Genomic DNA, 21,571 nt, shown 5'->3' on the forward strand with positions numbered 1-21,571 from the left:
GAAGTGACTTGCCTCTGTTAGCTCTGGTATAACAAGATCCCTGCTGCCTGCTCTGTGTTGCTAGAGGTTGCATTTCACCAAAGTAAGTCAAGGGGCTGCCTCAAAGAAGCCTTCCCTGCTGCTGTCCGCCCTGCTGCGGTCACACTCCTGCACCCCGGCCTGCTGCTGCTCTTCACACCCCTCCACATTCTGCTGCTTGAGTCTTCGGCTTGGCTGCTGTCCCCACCTTTTCTAATTTCTCACCCTGAAGAGAGATCTGATTTGAAATATGATTTTTATTTCTCTACTTGCTGAGATATATCAAGCTTGATATTAGGTGATGGGGCATTCATAGTCCCAAGACAAGCTCCCCATTTTTTTTGCAGATCATAAACTACTTGTTAGTATATGTTTAAAACTAACATGTATAATGTTACATTGCACTTGAAAATGGTGCTTATGGAACTCTTATGGAACTTATGGAACTCTTTGCTTTCTCTTCTAAGCAAAAAGGAATGACAATAGTTAGCTGGTTTAAATGTTTATGTTCAATACAGAGAATATTAAATGATTTAGAGGGAATAGGGGAGAGTGGTATATTAAAGATTTCAGCTTTGTCAAAAAAGTAAATTGAATCTTTTCTTTGCTTTCCAAAATAGCTTCTTTGTTGGAATGCTTGTTATCAGGCTTTTGTACTAAAAATATTAGTTGCTCTCCTAACATCCAGATGCAGAGCAGGAAAATGATGCAGCAAAATCATTATGCAAAATTGGATAAGCTGTCTTCAAAGAACTTGGGGATTCAGTATCCAAGGAGCATCAAATAACCTAAAGCTTCCAAATATTTCTTGATTTGGGAGCTAGAAAGAAAGGTTTGATACAGAATTGGTCCTATAATTATGTAGAATGTTCAAATGCCATCTTTAAATTTTGCGGCTTGTGTCTTTCTCTGCAAAAACAGCTGATGAGCCCAATTCTCACTATTCTACCAATATAAACTCAGCAGTGCTAAGGCAGGTTTTCGGCTAGCAGTGAAAGGAAATTGGTCCCTTTGCCATCTTCGTTAGCATGGGACAGTCAAAGAGCTACAGTAAATCTATGGGATTAGAAGCTAAATCATGCATTTGCCTTCGTGCTACTTCAAATCTCGCGCTAAGAAAGCGGCCGCCTCTCCCTGAGCTGTCTCTGTTCACACAGTAGCACCTTTGATTCAAGGACTTTCCCTAACGCTCTCTTTGAAGCAGCAGCCGCAGAAAATCCAGCAAGTTGCTGTTTCTGTTGGCCTGCGTTGGGAGGCACAAACAAAAGCCTGGTTGTGTGTTTGTGCTCCCCGTGCCTGGGCAGCTTCCCGCCGAGCGGAGGCTCCTGCCTTGCCCCGTGAGTTACGGCTGCTTGCTTTGGCTCGGGGAGGAAACTCGCATTGTCGCCGCGCTGATCCTCCACGTCTGCCCCTCGGCACCGCTGGAACCTTCCTGGCCGGAGCGCTGCTGCTGCAACGTCGTGGTGGGCCTGTGGTGAGGAACAGGCTCATTTTTAACTTGGTGCTTTTTGGAGAGTTGGACCCCTCTGATCACACTAGGAGCTTTCAACCCGGATTCCAGCGCTGCCTTCAAGCACCCTGAGAGCTGTGGCAGGACATGCTGGCGCTGGGCAGCATCCCTCAGTCCCCTGCCGTGTCCCCATGCATTCCCAGCACCGCTGGAGCCACCAGCTCAGCTGCCACCATGGATCTGAACCCTCCTTCCTGGAGGATGGCAGGCCCAGCAAGGGGGATGCTCTGGGCCGGTCTGCTGAACATGGGATTGAGAGGAAAGCCTTGGCAAACCAAAGTAGGAATGCTCAGGAAGAAACAAAAGATGTGTGTTAACCACCATTATGTGTTCATAATTCATATTTCTAATCCCGGAAAAAGAAAATAATTTGTCAGGAATCAACAGTTGGAGCATTGGTTGTTCAGGGGAAAAGGAACATTCAGAAAATGAAGCTACCTACAAAAGGACTGTAACAGCTGACTGTAAGCCTGGGAGTTGCATTCAAAGGGCTACATTCCAATTTCAAGCAAAATATACTTGCAAATCAGCACCCAACAAAGATAACTGGAGCTGTGCCTATGTGCCCTAGAAAACACACTGTGAGTGAATGTTTACAAAGATCCCAAGATAGGAGTCACCATGGAAAGGAAAAACATTGCAGGCAGAGATGAGCATGCTGTAAAAGTACAAGCAGGCAGTCAGAACCTCCGAATATGAAAATACAGAACGCTATGATTGAGAATTGAGTAATTAAATAATTAACTGTTTGCTGAGATTTTGGGGTCTGCTCCTAATCTTTTCATGAATAATTCCCTATTCCTTTCACTATTACAAAAATTAAACTGGATTTAAGGATGTAAACAGCTGTTTGAGCTGGTGTCACTACTTTATGCATCAGTACCTTATGACAGTATAGGGCTGTTCCACTGAAGCAAGTGATTGATGATTATTTTACCTATCCTATAGACTAAACGGGTACTTTTCTTGTACCCCTAGTATTGTTTTGGACTATCCCTGCCTCTGTCCTACCTGTCTAGCCCGATTAGTCTCCTGTGGGTGAGAATCAAATTGTAATGCTTGATTAACCCTCTGATGACTTTAGTTTTGCAGGTTTTACCCCCTGCTAACTTCCTACCATGGCAACGTGTAGAAACAATCCTATCTGCGGGAGGGAAACTGCGCTTATTTTGAAACAGCACCGTTGTTGTTATCCCGCGGAGCCGCGGCGGAGCCCTGCGCGTTGCCTAATCCCCAGCGCAGCGGGGTGTTGCGCAGCACCGCGCCGCTTCCACGCCTGGCTCGGCCGGGTGACACCAGGGCTGTGGGGGACACCGATTTCATGTAGGAACTCTACACAGAAGGAAATACTTTTCCTGCACCAAGGATATAGGCACTGTCTAGGGGGCTGGCAGTACGGATGTGAGACGCAGCAATTCTTGAGCTTTGTTTTTGGTGCTGCCTTTGATTCACTGTGGGCACATCCACAAGGAGAGGGGCAGCTGGGTTCTGTGCCAACCTGGCTCGTGGTTCCCCGAGTGAGAACCGGGCAGAGGAACAGCCTGTCTGTCCCTCTCTGCCCACGTAGCCCAGGGAGCTCGAGGTACCTCTCCCCTGCCAGAGGAATTGCCTTTGTGTTTACTGAAGACAGGGAGATTTTGCCATAGGCTTCCGTAGGAGGATGAGGTATGAGTCAAGTGTATCCACCCACTTCTAATTTGGAGAGAGCAGAGTTTAAGCGCTTCTCCCTGCCTGGCCTGGCACCTCAACACCACAAACTTCCCACTTCCTAATTCACCCTTATGCCATTGAGATCCAGCACTATTTTCAAAGTGCTTTCAACACATAAACCCTGGCTAGGTGCTCAGCATTATTGGTAAATACTTGTCTGTGTCAGATCTTTTAACAAAAATTATGTTTCTGATTTGTTTGTTTGTTTTCAAGCCATCTTTTCAAATCTCTGGAAGGTAATGGTTGTGTCCAAGCAACTAGTCATTGACTAGTCACCTGAGAGAGCAGGACCAATCAGACCAAAGCACGACAGGCTCATCAGTCAGAGTTTTTTTAATTTAAGTTTTGATTTTCTGGAAAGTTCACTTGCAATTTGGTCTGTAAAGATTAGTAAGAATTGCCAGTAATTTTCCTTTGGGCAAATAAAGTAAGGGCATATGAACAAGTTAGTACCAGGTAAAGTTAAGTGAGAATGTAACACCTCAGTTACTTTGCATTAGTGGTGTGCAAGGAAGATGCAAGGAAGCCAAAGGGGCTTTTAAGTTTGCTTATACTTGCTATCAGGAAAATTTGTATATGGATAATCTTGTATATGGATGATTTTGTGTTGAACAGGAACTTTTCGCCAGTGCTGGTTTTCCATATTTCCAATTAATGGCAAAAAGCTTAAATTGGTAGATGTTGTGGAAAAATGTGGACCTCCAAAATGGCACAGATGGTCTCTAGCAAAGCCATGAACTGGACTTTCTTGGTCTTTCTTACAATTAAATTGTACGTCTTCCAGTCTGCAGTCTCCTTGCCTTGTATGAGCCCTTAAAAATCTCACTTTCCGGTGTGTTTAACTTTACAAAAGTAAAAAGCTTTAGTATATTTTATAAACAGACTTCTGCCTCTGACTTAATTCACTCTCATGCTTAAACTTGAAGGTAAGAGTAAGTCTGACTAATGGCAAGTGCTCTGTGGATTCTTTTTTATCTTAATTAAGCTCTCCTTTTGTTACAGAAAGAGGACCTCCAAATATATGAAAAATACTGTCAGAACAAACCAAGGTCTGAAGCTCTCTGGAGACAGTGTGGAGACAGCAGCTTTTTTCAGGTGGAATTTCACTTCAGATGGGCAATGAGAGTCTGTCATTTTTTTCTCCTTTTAATCTCTTCTTTCTTTAGAAAGCTTAGCAAAAAAAAAAAAGTTTTCTGCATGCTTCTTATACTGACTGCAGGTGCTTGGTATGTGTCAATATCTCTTTGCAGGAGACTAGATAGGTAGTCTAGATAGACTAGATAGTAAGTAGACTTTGTGGATAGGAGTCACTATAGCACAAGTAACTCATATGCAGTGGAACAAATTTCTCTCCTTTAATCCACAGAAAAATCCTCTTTAGATTTTCAAACCATAGCTTACATCCTGATGTCTTAACTGTATTTCTAAGAGCAATTATATTTTTCTTCTCTTTTGTCCCTTACAGGAATGTCAGCGTAAATTGGATCATAAGCTCTCACTAGATGCTTATCTTTTAAAACCAGTTCAGAGAATCACCAAGTACCAGCTGATATTAAAGGTAAGTTCACCATGAGAGTGCAAAGCTTGTTATACTTAAAGAACTGCATGTCAGCATTATTTTCTGAAGGACTAATTGGAAATAAATCCTCTCTCACTTCATCAACAAATAATTTGTAATGTTAAGTTGTAGGCTGGCAACAGAGTCAAACAAAGGATTTCTGTTTCAGGATAAATACTGCTATTACTTCATGTGGCCTTTAAGGCAATGCTGTGTACTGTCACAAAACTTACTGTGAAACTTGCAGTGAAGATTTTAGACTGCAGTCTTATTTGCTAATAGTTAGTATGACTCCAGTTAAATTGCTCCGGTTTAAACCGTGTGAGGATGTGGCTGTTCATTTATTTGTGTGGTATTTCTCTAACCTATTTTTTGGCTTGAAACAAAGTTGTAAAATCCAAATATTGAAGGAGAATATTAGCAAAGATGTAATTTCTCTGACTGTGGTAGATTTACTTCAACTTAATCCAAAAGTTCAGTAAATCCAGTAAATTTGGCTCTATTTCTTGAAGCTATTCTTTTGAGAAGGGAGAAAATGTCAAGGTCTTCAGAAGAGCAGGAGTAAACCAGATCTAGCTTTTAATTTGAAATATGCCTGTAAATAAACCAAGATTAGATCAAGGAGTATAATTCTCAAGCAAAACAGGTTACAGCCATTGGGGTTGAAGCTAGTCAGACAAGTTTTGTACGTAGCCACTGCACGCTGGCAAGGACGTTTAACTTGTCAGGCATTCAGAGGCTCGTGTAGATGCCACACTGAGACCCAGGCAGCAGGAGCTTCTACAGGTGTAGGAGGAAGGGAATCTGTGAAGAACTGGTAGCAAACTAATGCCTTAAAGGTGCATGCCAGACGAGCTGTAAATTCTAGGTCAGAAGAGCTGTAAAATTTGGGTCACAATTATTGCAACCCTCTGGTTGCAATCATTTTAGCTGATATTAAAAAAGCTGTGCAGAGACCTCGGGTCCGTCCTGGTTTTAGGGACTGTAGAGCAGGTACCGTATGAATCCACCTTGCTTTTACTCTCTGAGCACTGCTCACCCACGCGTTTCAGCCCCTGCTGTCTGGGGTTTGTGAGAACTACCCTTCCTTCAGCCTTGTTTCACAGGAACGTAAGCCTCACAGCTTTTGGATTAGGAGATTTCCAAACCCAAAATGTGGCTGAAAACAATATACCTGGGTGAAAACCACGTAAAAGACCATACAGCCTCAGATGTCCACCAGGACAACGGGGGTCTCATTTTTACTGTAGTAAAGATGAAGGAAGAAAATCCAGCAGTATCCTGCTTCATTCCTGAGTGCTTTTCTGGAGCATAGTTTCTGCTGGTACTCTGGTCAGCACGGGGAAACAAAACTGAACTCTCTTACTGTGCAGTTCTTAGTGAGGCACGGTTGTTGCAATAGTCTTTTCCTTAGTTTCTTCACAGCTTGTGTCTCTGAAGTGAAACTTGCATTCAATCAAACCTTCTCTTTCATCTATTCTTTCAGCTGATCTCAATGCTGATCTCAAATAGGTACTCATTGGCAATTACTATCTTCTATACAATACAGTGTGGAAAAAAACAACCAGTCCATTTAAATCAGGCTCAGGGCATTTCTGTATGTTGAAAAAGGGGCAAGGCACTTCATTTAAAAACATCTGAGTGTCTGTCAGGATTTGTATAGGTTATAACTCAGTTGGTTCCAGGAAGAGAATTGAATCCTGAGCCTTGATTAGAAATTTTCAGAGATAAGTAGCAAGGAAAAACCACACAGAAATAGCAAATGTTGTCCAATAGGAACTCAAAATAGAATCTCTGTATGTGAAGTGATTACAGAAGTTGAGCCCTCCCTGAACTTTTTTTTGAACTGTTTCTTGGCTTTGGTCACATGCTTCTTGACTTATCCAGAGCTTCGTTTCTTGCTCCTTGTGCAATGGTTGGAGTAACCCTCCTTATTTCAAGTGGGATATAATGATTAATGAGTTTTTGAGATATAGGCCAGCATTGTGCTTTGAGATTGCTGTCCAAAATGGTTTCCAAATATAGATTTGTAACTTGTCTCACAGAGATGGAGAAAGCTGGATAGAATTTTGTGATATGCAAAAGATCATTGTAAATGTGCCAGAATCTTAAGTTAATCCATAAAACTTAAAAATGTGCAAGAACTCAAACTGTCTATCTGCAGTGATAATCCAAGTGAATGTCCTTGTGGCTTGTGTTTTTTTTTTTTTGTTTGTTTCTTTTTTCCTCTTCTCCTATAATTCTGTAATTTTGCTACTTTGTCTATGCAGTGTAGACACCAGGGAGGACTGTCTTATAGTGCCTTCTGGTATAATAAGATTTCAAGTCGTTTTCTTATCTTTGTTTAATCAGGAAATGTTGAAATGTAGCAAGAACTCAGAAGGTACCGCTGAACTGGAAGAGGCCCTGGCCACTGTGCTTGATATCATCAAATCAGTTAATGACTCCATGCACCAGATAGCAATCACAGGATATGAGGTATTTTTTGGTGTTGCTTGTACCCTCATCTTCACCCATGTAAAGTTCCTATCATCCGTGGTCATTTGGAGCCTGTTTCTGGTTCCCTTTGCAGGAGCCTATGCCACATCTTTGAATAAGGCCACTTACTGGCATGTTGTGGTGACGAAAATGCCTATTGACATATACGTATGACATGGTGGTTTGTGAGAATGTGAGGAGGAAGTATGACTAACTCAATCCTGACTAATCAGACCCAAAACTCATTTGTAGGTGAGATGAAACCAGAAACAGTTTAAGAAATTTGCTGAAACTGCTTGTAATTTCTATGTAATTTGAGCATTTCCACATCTCTTGTTCTCAGGAGGAAAAAATTGTCTTAAAGTGGGTAATAGGATCCATCCCTGCGCATGACAAGCTCATTATCTGAAATAAGCAATAACAACCACAGCACAAAGCAGCATATAGCTCTGCTGAGGTTCCACAGAAGGCAGCTGAATTGCAAGATCTGGTGCTGTCTCCAGAAAATGAGCCTGTGTGTGCGAAGTGGAAGTGAATGACACACCAGGGAGAAGGGCATCTGAGGAAGTGAGGCCTCGGAGTGATGTGATTGCCCATTTTGAAGCAGCTGTATGGTGAAGCCTCCAAGAAAAAACAATATTCTCAACAGTTTGGTTTAAAGAACTGTAGGATAGGCTGATGGCACTTAGTCTGAACACCAGAAAAACAGGACCTTATGCTGAATGTAATTTCCAGAAAGGTTCCAAGATCTGTACCAAGCACTTCTGGGTGGGAAGATTTATTTTGTGTTTTAAAGAATGGAGTGGCATCAGTAGTTTTAATCTCTCTCATTCTCTCCTTTGTGTAAATGTGTATTTGGTAGATGAGGAGACCACACCCTCTGTGTCAGAATTATTCTATAAAAGAATTTAACTGCCTGCTCAGTTGAGTGCTGTAAGTTCACTGCTGTGCACAGCTGAATATGTGGCTTTTGCATTACATCTGAAACAAGGAAACAAATTCGTAGGCTGCTGCATTGAAGATGAAGCAGTGGCTGCCTTGTGATATTAGTAGATGCACTTTTCCATCACAGTAGTAGAGTCTAAGACAAACTTTCCCAGGGAACACTTCGAGAAAAGCTTTTTCAAAAGCAGTATGCATGAACATCTGGACACATCTCTGTTGGATTTCGAGTTTCCTCAAACTTTCCTTTCTGGACTTGTTTGGGGCCAGGTGGCGTTAGCCTGGGGCCACACACAGGGCCCAGCACACAGGGTGGGTTGGGTTGATGGGGCTTCTGAATCGCTGGTTGCAGTGACAACCTCCTGGCCTCCCCTGGGATTATCAGCGATTGCTGCACACACTGGCAGCTTGCACTTTGCTGAATGCATTAGCTTGCTCAATAGTTTCTCTTTTGTAACAACAAAGTCTTCATTTGTATCTGCAGGACTATTCCTGTGGGTGGGTTTGTTTGCATTTTTTAATCCATTTGTTTTATCAGTGTGTGTTTTTCAGCCTTCTAGGTGGCGGGAGCAATACCTTGTAGATCCTCAGGCCATTCTGGTAATGGCTAATTTTCAGTGTCTCAGAACTTAATTTTAGAGCTCTAGTCTTTGGACTAAAGTCTTCAGACACTAAAGCGTGGATATTTTTGCAGACTTGGGTTTGTAAATACGGGTGTGGAAAGCTTGTGGATATGGCACATCTTTGGCTTCCGCTGTTTCCCCTGCTCCTGGGTCATCCCTAAAGGAGCAACACAGCTTTCCTTGTGTCTTTCCCAGATTAAATTTATATAGTTACAACTATTTACCAAAAATACTCTGTTTTTAAACAGTTCTGTAAGGGATGGACAGAAGAGCTTCTCCTAGAAAGGTGACATCATTAGCCTGGGTAGAAGGGGTCTATTCAAAGGCAGCTTATCTGGCCCCATGCAGATCCCTGTCCGTATAAATGTTGAGGTCAGGATCACTTCTGCATATTCTTTGCTTTCAAATCTCAGAGCAGGTTTTTATGCAGGAATTCAACAGATGATTCCTGTCAATTTTGAGCCCCTACTTTTTAATTTGCCAGATTTCCATGAGGTGACTGCCATGCTTGCTCTGAGGGCCAGACTTTTGCCTGTGCTTTCTCAGGTGAGCTGAAAGATGTGAAAAGATTCATCATGACTGCATTTGTAGCCCAGTGTTGACAGCATTCCTGAGACAGTTTGTTACCTGATCAGGAAGTGGGGCGAAAGTGTGGAAGAACAACCCAATAATTTCCTCTCTCCCTTCTGCTTGTGTCAGCTGCTCAGCTATGATGCCAGATAAACCCTTCCCATTGCTCAGGAATCCACACCCCAGCTGGGGGAGACTTCCCCCACAGAGGTGTGGTGGAAACGCGCTTCGGAGAAGGACGTTATGCCAGAGGAAAGGCAGGTTTTGTGGTAGCTGTTGAGTGCTGCTAATTGCATAGACAATTCTGCTTCTTGAAGGTGTGCACATACAGGCTTGAGGGGCTGAACTCTTGTGTAAGGAATTGCTAGCTTTTTCTAGTTTAATTTAATTTTATTTTTTAAGGAAAAGACAAAAAAAGTAGAGGAAAGTTTGGAGCACAGGAATTTGAGATGTTCCTTACTCTCATTCTGGCCTTTGTACACAATCAGGCCTGGGTAGTTTGCTGATCAGCACCTGACTCATTCTTATGTATCTCTCATCTTCCATAAACAAGAGAAACAATGTATTGTTCTAAGAGGAAATAATTATACCTGAGTTAGTGGTGAAATCCTCCATTTTAATTAAAGAGCCTTTAGGACAAAATACACTTGCTATCACCCCAGTCCCAGATCCAAGATTGAAGACATAGCCCCGTCGTAAAAGCTTAACTGAGCCTCTGGAGCTCCCTGCCACACCAAAGAGCAGCTGGAGTGGCTAGAAGGTCTCATCATTGTCAAAACAACACAGAAAATATGTTTATTTGATTTAATTTTGTCTTTCTTCAATAAGTTTACACCCATGTGCACATGGAAATGTGAACACAATATTGTGTGCAGGAATAAAAAATCTAACTCTGTAAATTAGAGATAAGAGACTTACAGAAATTATTATTATATTAATGCTTTGGAGAGTTTTATAATGTCCTGGAATAGTATTGAAGTACCTAATCAAATCCTGGTTTTCCTGGTGAATGTAGGGTAGAGGGTGGGGAGCGAGGAGGAGACCAACTTGCAATCTGTGCTTCCAGAAACCAGATATTCCCTCTGGTAGACAACATCTTCACCTTATAATCAACAGCACATAGAAATGTTGAAAATATGTTCTTTAATAATGAACTCAGCTTGTTCCCTAAATTTATGCAAAGCACTCCCTGAAAAACCTGCCCCCAGTGTAATTAGGATCATTATTTCTTGAAGTCCATTAGGATATAGATGTTGCCGTTTCCTCTATTCATATGTTATTGTGCCCTTTAGTATTGAACTATGCTAGAAATGTTTGTGCTGGTGGTATTTGATTCAAATGTCATTTATATCAGTTGGAGTCTTTCCCCCTTGGACAAAGGCTTTGGAACAGAAAGGTCTGGTTGCTGTTTACTTTCTTGCTCAGATACTTTTATGACTCTTTAGTGTATTTACTTCCTCTTTGACCACAGCTGTGCAGCATTCCATAGTTTGCAGATGGTGAGCTGAGAAACTAGTGAGAAAGCTTTTAAAGGCTCTGTTTTGAAATGGGAGAGAATTAACACCCCTACATACCCCTAGGCACTTCAGACATCTACGCGTTTTTCAAGATCTTGCCCAGGGATACGTGAGATACTTGTAGAAAAGCAGAACCTGGACCTCTGTCTTTGAGAGTCGAGGACTTTGCTTGGACGTCTTGGCTGCAGTGCCCCTACACACTGCCTTGGGCTCAAGAGTCTTGAAAGCGGTTTCCTCTGTAGTCACTACAGGGAGGGAAAAGTGTGACAGGTCCAAAGAAGTCCTGAGACTGATCTTAGACACTAGGTACAGTTAGACACAGTTCCAGCTGCAACAATTCCCCCCTCCAGGACAAGTGATGCCTGGGCACCTGAAACCTTAAACATCCCTAGAGGAAAGGACTGTGTCCAGGATTGCCCTAGTCCATTAAGATACAGCTTCTGCTTTCCTTGCCTGCTAGGGGGATGTCAGCGAGCTTGGTAAGCTCTTGATGCAAGGTTCCTTCAACGTGTGGACTGACCACAAGAAAGGACACAACAAAGTGAAGGACTTGGCTAGATTCAAACCAATGCAGAGACACCTCTTTCTCTACACAAAGATGCTACTTTTCTGCAAGAAACGGGAAGAGAATACAGACGGCCATGAGAAGACAGCTTCATACAGCTTTAAAAATTCTTTGAAGGTAATACATTTGGTAATGGGAAGGGAAAGAGGTAAATCTACTTAGTGTTCTCAAAACACACTGGGCATTTTAAATACAAGATGGGGATGCTTCCTTGTGGCAAAATGAAGAATATATCCATACCTGCAGGTATGCTGCAACCTTGAAGGACATGGAGGCTCCAATTTTAGTTTTGATTTGGAGGCAAACCTAGCCATGTGTCCTGCAGCTTCAGACCTGAACCTTGGTTTTGCAGCTCAAAACAAACTAGCACCTTGTGTGTTCTTTGCTCGGTGTCCCACGGAGCATAAAAATCCTCCAAGTTCAGTTTTGTTATGAGCTTTGCTACCAGCATCAGTCAAGCAGATATACTCTGTGTCAAGAGTAGCTACTGATGAATCACAGCGTAATAGAAGTACCCTCTTATTTGCAGGAGTGATATTTCCAGATATGAATCAGGACATTTTCTGTTAAAATTTGCAAGTAAACCAAGTTTTTCCTTTAATCCCATTGATATAACACTTGTGACTTCAGACATAAAACATACATTATCAATTGGAATGCTACAAACCTGTGCCAGGGTAACCAGCCAGGAGTTGTCGTAGAGCCTGGTTCAAGAAGCGAACTAGTCATTGCAAATATCATTGATACAAATGTTTGAAGTTTCTGTGGAGTTGGCCTTGATTATGTCATGATTCTTGCTGCTGAATTTTTGAAATCTCAGTCCAAGACAAGTCAAAATAAGGGCAATGAACAAAATACAGAAGTAAGATGGGATGCTAAGATTAGTAGCAGCTGGAGTTAAAACTTGTTATTAAGAAGCTATCATTGAAAAAATCTAGAATTATTTTCTCTTCCTCAGTTCCTTGTCTTGTCTAGCTAGGAACTTAGTTCATGACTCACCGGTTGATTTTGTTTCAGCAAACAGAATATCGTTGTGAAATTTTTTGTTATTCAGACTCGCAGATGAATTGTTAAATCTCCAGATTAAGCAACGCAACACCATAAAGCCCCATCCCATTCCTTTTCCTCTCCCACCCCAACAGGTCATTGATGGTGAGTTAAAATCACCACCTACCTCAGATTGAAAATTTCTGTAGATGGACAGGATAGGGGTAAAAGTTGGCTAAGTTCAAGCAGACAAAAAGGGTGAAGATGAACTCAGGCATTAACTTGTTACTTTTGAGCATTTTTTTGAATCAATTGCAAATCAATTTTTTTTGCAAGAATCAAAAAAATTGAAATGATAAGTTATATTTTGAGAAATACGTTCTAATTTTTTTTTCTTTCAATAGCTCTCTAGGGTGCAGAAGTAAAAACAGCCTTTTACAAATACAATTTAAAGACCATTGACATTTTCTGGATTTTCCTTTTGTATTTTGAAACAGATGAGCACTGTGGGCATTACAGAAAACGTAAAAGGGGATAACAAGAAATTTGAGATCTGGTATAATGGCAGAGAAGAAGTCTATATCATTCAGGTAATGACCATCCTTTCTTTCCAAGAATTCTTTTCAAATGTATTCTTTTTAAGAAAATTTCCATCTTCACTGTGCTGTGTACACTGTCAAAAAACAATAGTCACTAGGAGCCACATTGTTGTGTTGGAACTAAAACCTCTGATTTATCATGGTGGAAATGATTGTGACTTTAAGCAAAAAAAAAAGATAGAAATTATTTGGAAGGCAGGCAGAAAAATAAGTACAGGACCTTAAATTCATGGTAACATCATGATTCATGACAACGGTCTTGAAAAGTGCCCTCTGCTTTCAGTTGATTTCAGAGCTGGCCACAGGTTTTCATTACTGGGTGAGACTGAAAGCAAATGTATCTTAGGGCAGCCAAGGGATTGGCAGTGTATTTAACCAGATCTGCTTCAGCTTTTTCTCTTTTGTTCTTAGGCATCTTCTGTTGAGCTGAAAAACACATGGATTTCAGAGATTCGCAAAGTCCTGACGGGACAGCTGGAAGCCTGTAGAGGTGGGACACACAGAGTGTTGTCTGGTGTTGCCTTCTTTCTGTAGATGTGTGTGACAATTTGGGACTGGGATGAGTTACAGGGTAATCCGGGGCTATGAATGAAGGCAGCACAGACACATCTCCTGTGCAAGGACAAGCATTCATTCCAGTGTGTTGGCAACACTGCTGGGATTATACCCTTGCTGTGATCAAAGAAAATCTCTTAGGACTTTAGAAATGGCCAGACACAGGAGTAAGTCCTCTCAGTCTTGTTGTTTTGTTTTGCTTTGCTTTGTGGGTTTGAGAGAATTTGCTTTACATTTGGTCACTCTCTTTCTATTTTATATTTGACTGTGAGCCAGATATCCCATCTCTCTTTAAGTAGCTCCCTGTAATAGATAATTTGTGGTGCTTCCCTCTCTGAGGTGTAGCTGTAAAGATGATTTGTGATGTGCTCAATACATGGATGGTTGAAGCCCCACAAGCGTTTAAAGTAGTGAATCACCTTTTTTGTCTAAGTTATGGAAACCAAGATAAACAGCCGAAATTCAGTTAGGATATTCTACGTACTGAGAGAAAATAGTGTTGGAAGCTATCTGAGATGCAATTCCTTTCATAAAAAAGAATGTGCAGAGTCCAAAAAGGCAATTTCTGGTTCTGTTAGGACAAAAAATATAGCTGGGTCCATTTTCTGGAGCTCCCCTTGCGCTGTGTCTTTTTCATTCTCTGCTTCTCTCATACACACACTTCTCTTCAAAGTAGTGCCAGAACAGCCTCTCCACCCACATCCATAAGATTGTAAGCAGGCTTTGTTTAGGTGAGAATATTTTCCTGTATTTTAACATTACAGTTCATCTTTATCTTAATTGTCTGCATTATAAAGACACTTAATGAGTTTTTACAATTCCCTTGAGTGGAGGGAAACAACTATGTTAGTCTCAGAAATTTAATCTATCCCATAGCAATATATGTGTACAAAAAGTAATTCTTATTAGTTAAATCTTTTGCCTCTGTTTTTTATTTCATCCTTTCTCTTTTCATTTTGAGTTTCATTACAGTCAGTTCTGCAGGAACTGACTCTACTGAGCTCAGTTGGAAGACTCAATATAGAGACCCCGTGACATGACTTTCCATTTTGACATTCTTAATTGTTTTAATTCATGATCCTAGGACGATTCAGCTTGAAAGGAGCCTTGGGAGATCATAGTCCAATCTTCCTGCTCAAAGCAGAGTCAGTTGTCACATTGGACCAGGTTACTCAAGGCTCTATTCAGTCTGCTTTTAAGAACCCCAAGGATGACTTTAATCCTACTCTCTATATAAAATCAAGCTGTCTCACAGTGAATTCAGCAGAGGGCAGAAATTACACCTTCTATGTTAATGCAACATATCCCATCCCTTTTTCCAAATGACCGAACGAATCAAAGCCCTTAGTAAAAGATTGAGAGCAGGAAACAAATGCTTTGTTCAGTGGCTGTAAACAGTTGTTTCTGTTTCCAATGACTCCCCAAGAAGACACCTCAGTTCCATGTCCCACACTGAGTTTCTCTTGAACTGTGCTTGATAATGACAGAAGACAGAGAGAAACATTTCTTTGGGCAGTTTTTAATGACTGTTATTAGGAGTTGCACAGAGGATTGGAATGTGGAAAGGAAGCAGCTGAGATGAACAGTGAGCAAAGGGCAAATGAGGTGGCCAAAGGTGTGTGATAAATGGTTTAGCATATAGGTTAATAGTGATCACATACATGGCATGTGAACCCTCTGTCCAGTGCGTGTGGTATGTTGACAAGGCTGTGAGTAACACCTTGATCTGTACATCCCAAAGAGCCTAATTGTCTCTTGCAGGCAAAGGAGTTGAGGATGTAGTTAAGGGATTTGTGCGAGGCTGTAATTCAGTTGCCAAAGACAGGAACGTATCTACTGCCGATCCCCCACCCTGAGTGCTCCTTTTCCACAGCATTCCCACCCACAAAGACTTTGCACAGACTAATTTTTCAGTGCTGCCCGTGCCATTTGTCTGATTTCCACTCACAGGAGCTTCATCTTCCAAAGTGAAATAGGATGGCAGCAGTCTGAGAGTTTGAAAGTAGCTCCTTCCATTACCTATTCACTTCTGGCCATTGGAGTGAGTTGTGTTTCCAGCCTTTAAGGTGACATTATGCCTTTTTCTTCAAATGGCAGCATTTCATTTTGATTACAGCAGCAAAATGTGTAGTAGACATGTTTCAGGATTGTCTTGTTTCAGAAATCTAACCTGGTATAAAGGAGAAAGCTAGGAAGTGGAGTTGTGGAACCAAAGCAGAAGGGATGAGTGGGGATTAGGGCTCCTCAGGAGAGGCAGCAGTTGCTGGACGGGAGGTCTGGGGGAAGGACAAAAAGAAAATTTTCCATGTTGTCCAGCTGCAGCATCTGCTGCAGGGGAAAACCAAGGAGGTGGAAAGAGCTTAAAAGGAAAGACTGATTCTGCAAGACTTGATCATGTTGCCTTCAGCACATCCCTTGTACTAAAACCTGGTCCTAATTGAGAAATGCTTCTCATCCAGTTATGAGCATCCGAGAACAATCTCTCTCTAATTTGTCTCATCATCTTTCTGGTATATTTTGACTGCACACAGATGATGTGATCAGATGATGTGTGTAAGCAGTGCTGACGCCCTGCTTTGAAGTTCTGGCTGTCAGTATGTTGTGGGTGACCCCTTTGTGCTAAATTTGAGTTAGCGCCCATGAGACTCCCAAGGGAGTCTCTTTCACTGCCCTCAATGGCCTTCTGCCTTTTGAGTGTCACCTCAAATTCATATAAAAAAAAAAGCAGACCCATTTCAGCATGCATTGGAGGAGACCTGTTGGGCAGCAGGTGAGTCCCAGTATTTGGCCTAAAAACATATTTTACAGCAAAGACTGAGGAGATTGGAACATAAAACACAGGTGGTACTGTGATATAGCTGGGAAAAGCTTCAGCTCTAGTCTAAATGAGAAAGGGAGGGTAAGTGGGGATCTCCACAGCCACACATCTGCATCATTTGAGGTGAGGGAAGCTGAGCTGGCCTGTACAAATAAGAGAGCCAGGTCTTTCTTGGCTTCCCTAAGGAATTTGTGCCTGGGGTATATGTGCTTCTACCTACTTAATGAGAACAACCCTTTTAAGAGAAGATGCTTCAAGGTCAGGAGAAACTCACTGATTTTCTAGCTTACCAATGAGAGGAAAGACTCTTGAAGATTTTAATTGAAGCTGAATATGTGACAAAGGCAAAGTTTTAAAGGTATTTTGGATACTTTGGATCTCCTCTTGGTTCTGGTTTGATTCCTCCGATACTCAGAGAATCATAGAATCTCTAGGTTGGAAGGGATCTTTAGAGATCATCTAGTCCAACCCCCCTGCACACGCAGGGTCACCTAGAGCACGTGACACAGGACTGCATCCAAGCAGGTTTTGAAGATCTCCAGAGAAGGAGACTCCACAACCTCTCTGGGCAGCCTGTTCCAGCGCTCTGTCACCCTCACTGTGGAGAAATTTTTCCTTAAGTTCCTGTGGAACTTTCGATGTTTCAGTTTCTGGCCGTTTCCTCTAGTTCTGTCAGTGGCCACCACTGAAAAGCGGCCAGCACCATCCTCCTCATTGCCTCCCTTGAGGTAGTTATAGACACTGCTCAGGTCCCCTCTCAGCCTTCTCTTCTCCAGGCTGAACAGGCCCAGCTCCCTCAGCCTCTCCTCAGGGGCAGGTGTTCCAGGTCCCTGATCATCCTTGTAGCCCTGCACTGGACTCTGTCCAGCAGCTCCACATCCCTCTTGTGCTGTGGAGCCCAGCACTGGACACAATACTCCAGATGCGGCCTCACCAGGGCTGAGTAGAGGGGCAGGATCACCTCCCTCGACCTGCTGGAGACGCTCTTTTTAACGCACCCCAGGATCCCATTGGCCTTCTTGGCCACGAGGGCACACTGCTGCCTCATGGTCAACTTGTCGTCCACCACGACGCTCAGGTCCCTCTCTGCAGAGCTGCTCTCCAGAAGGTCGGCCCTCAGCCTGTCCTGGTGTCTGGCGTTATTCCTCCCCAGGTGCAGGACCTTGCACTTGGCCTTGTTGAATTTCATGAGGTTTTTCACCACCCAGTTGTCCAGTCTGTCCAGGTCCCTCTGGATGGCAGCGCAGCCCTCTGGGGTATCGGCTACTCCTCCCAGTTTCGTGTCATCAGCAAACTTGCTGAGGGAGCACTCTGTGCCTTCATCCAGGTCATTGATGAATAAATTGAACAGGACCGGACCAAGGACTGACCCCAGGGGGACCCCGCTAGCTACAGGCCTCCAACTGGACTCTGCACCGCTGATCACCACCCTCTGAGCTCTGCCAGTCAGTGTTCAACAAGTCAATGTTAATTCAACAGCTGAGTTCCTTTTTAAATCTTTTTCCTTTTTTTTTTTTTTTTCCCTCTCATCTCTCTCCTTTTAGGCAAACAAGGAAATGATTAAAACATTTTTGAGCAATTTATTTTGCTTTCTCTTTAACAGAAGCAAGCCAGCTACACCAAAGAATCACCGAGAGTGTGTACCATGCGCCAATGAATTCTTCCAATCTAACCAGGTAACCACAGGAATCATGGTATATCAGGGCCATGTCTTTGACTTGTCTTTGTGCCTTTGCAGTGCATAAATTTTTACCGTTCTAGGTTTAGCTTCATACTTATGAATTTACTCAGTTGTCTTGACATACTTTAAAGACATGTAAATGCAGATAAAAGTTTTGCTCATGGGGAAACTCAAAAGCACAACGCAGAATTCACTTCAAAGATGTTCTTTCGGGTTTGCAAAAGAACTTCACACTCTATATTAACTTGAAGTTTAAACAAAATGTATTAGCACATTTCCAAGATGTTAAATAGAGATGTCAGCAAATCTTTGTAATGACCCAGTTGCCGGGCAAGTTTAATCTGTACTGGCATGACATAACACTGTAAAAGTTTCATTATTACTGTTTTAGCCATATCAACCAAATCAAAAGATCCCAGGTAATGCAGGCAGCCTTTGAGAGATGTTCAATTCCATGCGATAAATTTTAAATAGGTGCAGCACTCTTAATCCTGCACCTTGGGGACAGAAGGAGAAAAGGAATCCAATAAGAGATGAAATGCAATCATAAAAAGGTTTCAAATCAATCCAGATGTTTATCCCTTTTACAATGCTCTGGAAGTGAGAGCTTCCATAGCAAAAATTGTACATAGTAATGACAGCAGAGTTAATTAACTCCAGGAAGAAAGACCACGTGATTAGATATTTATCCTGGAGTGGATTAAACCAAAGGAAAAGTAAAATGCTTTTTGCCTTTATTGTACAAACTGTTCCAGAGAAGGAAAAAGTTAGATGATTCCATTCCAGATGCTGGTTTATTACAGTAACCGGAGAAAGGTAGTAAGAATATGGTAAAAGAACAAAGCGGTGGCTTTCTCGAAGGAAACAAGGCACAATCTGTCCCCCGAGCTATTCTAAGCTGAAGCCACCTTGAACCTCTTGCGTGTCTGAGAGGAGCAAAGATGGGGGAATTGCAACATGAGGGGCTCTACAGTGGCTGAATTTGGTGGATCTAGAATTTTGTTAGCCAGTAGAGCCTCTTGTGCAGTCTGTTTTGGCATGCAAATTAAGCTAGTGACAGTATAGGCCACAGAGCAGTGACCATCATGAGTGGTCTGGCAGCGGTTTCATGCTAATTAATTATGGAGATTTTATCCAGCCATTGGAGCATCATTTCCTGGGTTGCCCATGTATTACATGGATTCTTGTGTTTAATGGGAATTGTCAACCCTGGGACACTGGGGTAGTCTGTCTGCAGAATATTCCCCCTACCTCTCTGAGCCACAACCGTTTTTATCTTTTTTTGTGCCATCAGAGCACTTCAAGATGCAAATTCATGAGATAAGACAAGGTGAATATTGAATGTCACCAAGTCTGGTTCAGTCCATTTAAATCCTTCCTCCATAAACTCTTGCCCCAAGTTTCAGTGCTTAATCCTCAAATGAGGTGCACTGTGGTATCTGTTGCTGCTGTGTCTCTCTCAAGGGTTGGCTGCTGCATTTTGGTGGTAATAAAACATTCGCTTTGTATTGTTTTCTAATCTATTTAGATATATGGAAATTAAATAGACTATTGTTCTAGCTCCTCAACTATCAGCTTTCTTGGAAATAACCAATTTGGTCATACATCCATGTAAGGACATTCTGTGCTCACAGGCATATACAAAATTTTTCAAACACTTGGAGTTTTCTGCACATGCTGTTTTCAGGAAGCTGATGTGTTTTGGGGTTTTTCTTTCTTTCTTTTTTTTTTTTTGGTGTCTTTCTCACAGCTGTAAATCTTTGCCTCTATCAGCTGCATGTTTCACAGTTATCTCATTCTAGCTAGGAAGGAACAGAGAAAGAAGAATAAGGAAATGTGAGTGTGCTTTGGATTTGTTCCCTTATTTATTTTGTGGCCCTCATCTTGTACCTGACAACAGGCTGCAAAATAATGTTTGGATTTGGTGCAGGAGGCACCAGCAACCTTGGTTAAGGTTCCATGAGAAGCAGGGCAGAAGTTCAGATACAAAGCACTTGGTCTCAAGCTGCCTTGCTGTTAGAAATGGTTTTCACAGATCTCTAGTCTTTCAAACATTTTAAGAGTTTGACAATATATTAGGCCTTCCCTTACATCACGACGGTCACCATCAGTGTTAAGTGTAGAAATTTGTATTTTAATTGTGAATAGCAAGGTAATTGCCCCTCGTCTGTGCTCCTGTTGCAGATAGGGTTCTTAAACGAACCTGCTTAGGTTCATTTTTGATGAATAGAAGAAACAGAGGCAGGGGGATCCTGGAACAAGTGGAATCCATGTTTCTGTACACGCAGTCTGGCTTCTAGGTGATCAGTGCCACCAGGATCCGCTCCTCTCCTGGAGCTGCACACACTTGTGCTGCTAAGGATGAAAGGCTGACGTCTTTTCTTCTCAGTTTCCCATCCCTTCCTTCCAAACGGGTAGGATTTGCAAGGAGAGCTCTTGCAGACTTGACCAGTTCCTTCCTGTAAGGACTTCACTTACAACGTGCTGAGCCGGGGCTAGTGTGGCTTCTTCTACCATCCATAACAACTGCACAAATGCAGACTTTCTCCACAGACACAAATTTTAAAATCTGAGCCCTCTTCCATATTTGAGGGTGAAAAAACTGCTTGGCTTTGTCAGCAGGATAGTGTCTGACTATCCTTAAGGTGTTAAGTGGGAACCTAATATTTTTTTTTATTTCTTTTGTCCGAAGGTATGGCAGGAAGTCATCGAGTTTATATGAAAATAAATCGGAGACATCCAGTGTAGAAGCATCTAACAACAAAAACAGAAATTCCAGTCCAAGCGCCAGGCAAAAGAGAGGTAGGAATTCTGAGACAGAGCTTTTGCTTCCAGAGGGTAGTATTTTTTATTTTTGCACAGTAATTTCTGGAATTTGATGAAGGTATTGTTGAAGCCAAATATTAAAACCACAGTCCTACAAAGCCGAGTGACTGAACTGTGAAACTTGAACACTACAAAAGTGTTAGTAGTTTAGGATTTTTTACGTGTCAGTTTTGATGTATTACAGCTGTGTTTAGACAATTTTTATTCTTTAAAGATTGGATTCTGGGAGTCTAGTGTGATTATTTTAACCCTCCGTATTCTGTCTAATTTTTATTTATAGTTATAGGTAATTCTAAGACTGTTCAAGCAGTGGACTAACAAATTTCCCTTTTTTTGTCAAAGGGTTTTTTCCCCCACTCTGTGTATAGGTTCCTTTCTAGTGTATAGTTAAAAAAAAAAAAAATACACATGTGGTCATTGAAAGTCCCTCTGCTATTTGAAGGCGTAAAAGCAATAGATATATTCTGCACAATGTAGGTTAAAGTGAACAGTGCAAAGAAATTGGATCTCATCTGGTGGTAGCAGGTACAGAAATTATTTCAACAGTAGTTTCTCTTTTGAGTATTATTTTGAAGTGTTAGAGCAAAGACCTTTCTAATAATATAAAATATTAG

The 21,571-nt window shown here is 41.9% G+C and overlaps 1 protein-coding gene across 7 annotated transcripts in view; it reads left to right on the top strand.

Moving 5' to 3' along the window:
* The window catches only part of MCF2L2 (MCF.2 cell line derived transforming sequence-like 2), a 135,004-nt gene that overhangs the window by 98,101 nt on the left and 15,332 nt on the right, over positions 1 to 21,571 (top strand). For all 7 annotated transcript variants that reach the window (XM_088523851.1, XM_088523853.1, XM_088523854.1 and 4 more), the window contains exons 19-26: positions 4,241 to 4,333; positions 4,704 to 4,796; positions 7,149 to 7,274; positions 11,387 to 11,608; positions 12,976 to 13,068; positions 13,489 to 13,567; positions 18,054 to 18,126; positions 20,824 to 20,933. In XM_088523851.1, coding sequence (XP_088379977.1) covers positions 4,241 to 4,333; positions 4,704 to 4,796; positions 7,149 to 7,274; positions 11,387 to 11,608; positions 12,976 to 13,068; positions 13,489 to 13,567; positions 18,054 to 18,126; positions 20,824 to 20,933 — 889 coding nt within the window. The remainder of the gene's footprint in view (positions 1 to 4,240; positions 4,334 to 4,703; positions 4,797 to 7,148; positions 7,275 to 11,386; positions 11,609 to 12,975; positions 13,069 to 13,488; positions 13,568 to 18,053; positions 18,127 to 20,823; positions 20,934 to 21,571) is intronic.

This window comes from Tinamus guttatus, unplaced genomic scaffold (assembly GCF_059628265.1).
Source record: "Tinamus guttatus ecotype Peru unplaced genomic scaffold, ASM5962826v1 Tinamus_guttatus_pri_ptg000198l, whole genome shotgun sequence".
Classification (NCBI taxonomy): Eukaryota; Metazoa; Chordata; class Aves; order Tinamiformes; family Tinamidae; genus Tinamus; species Tinamus guttatus.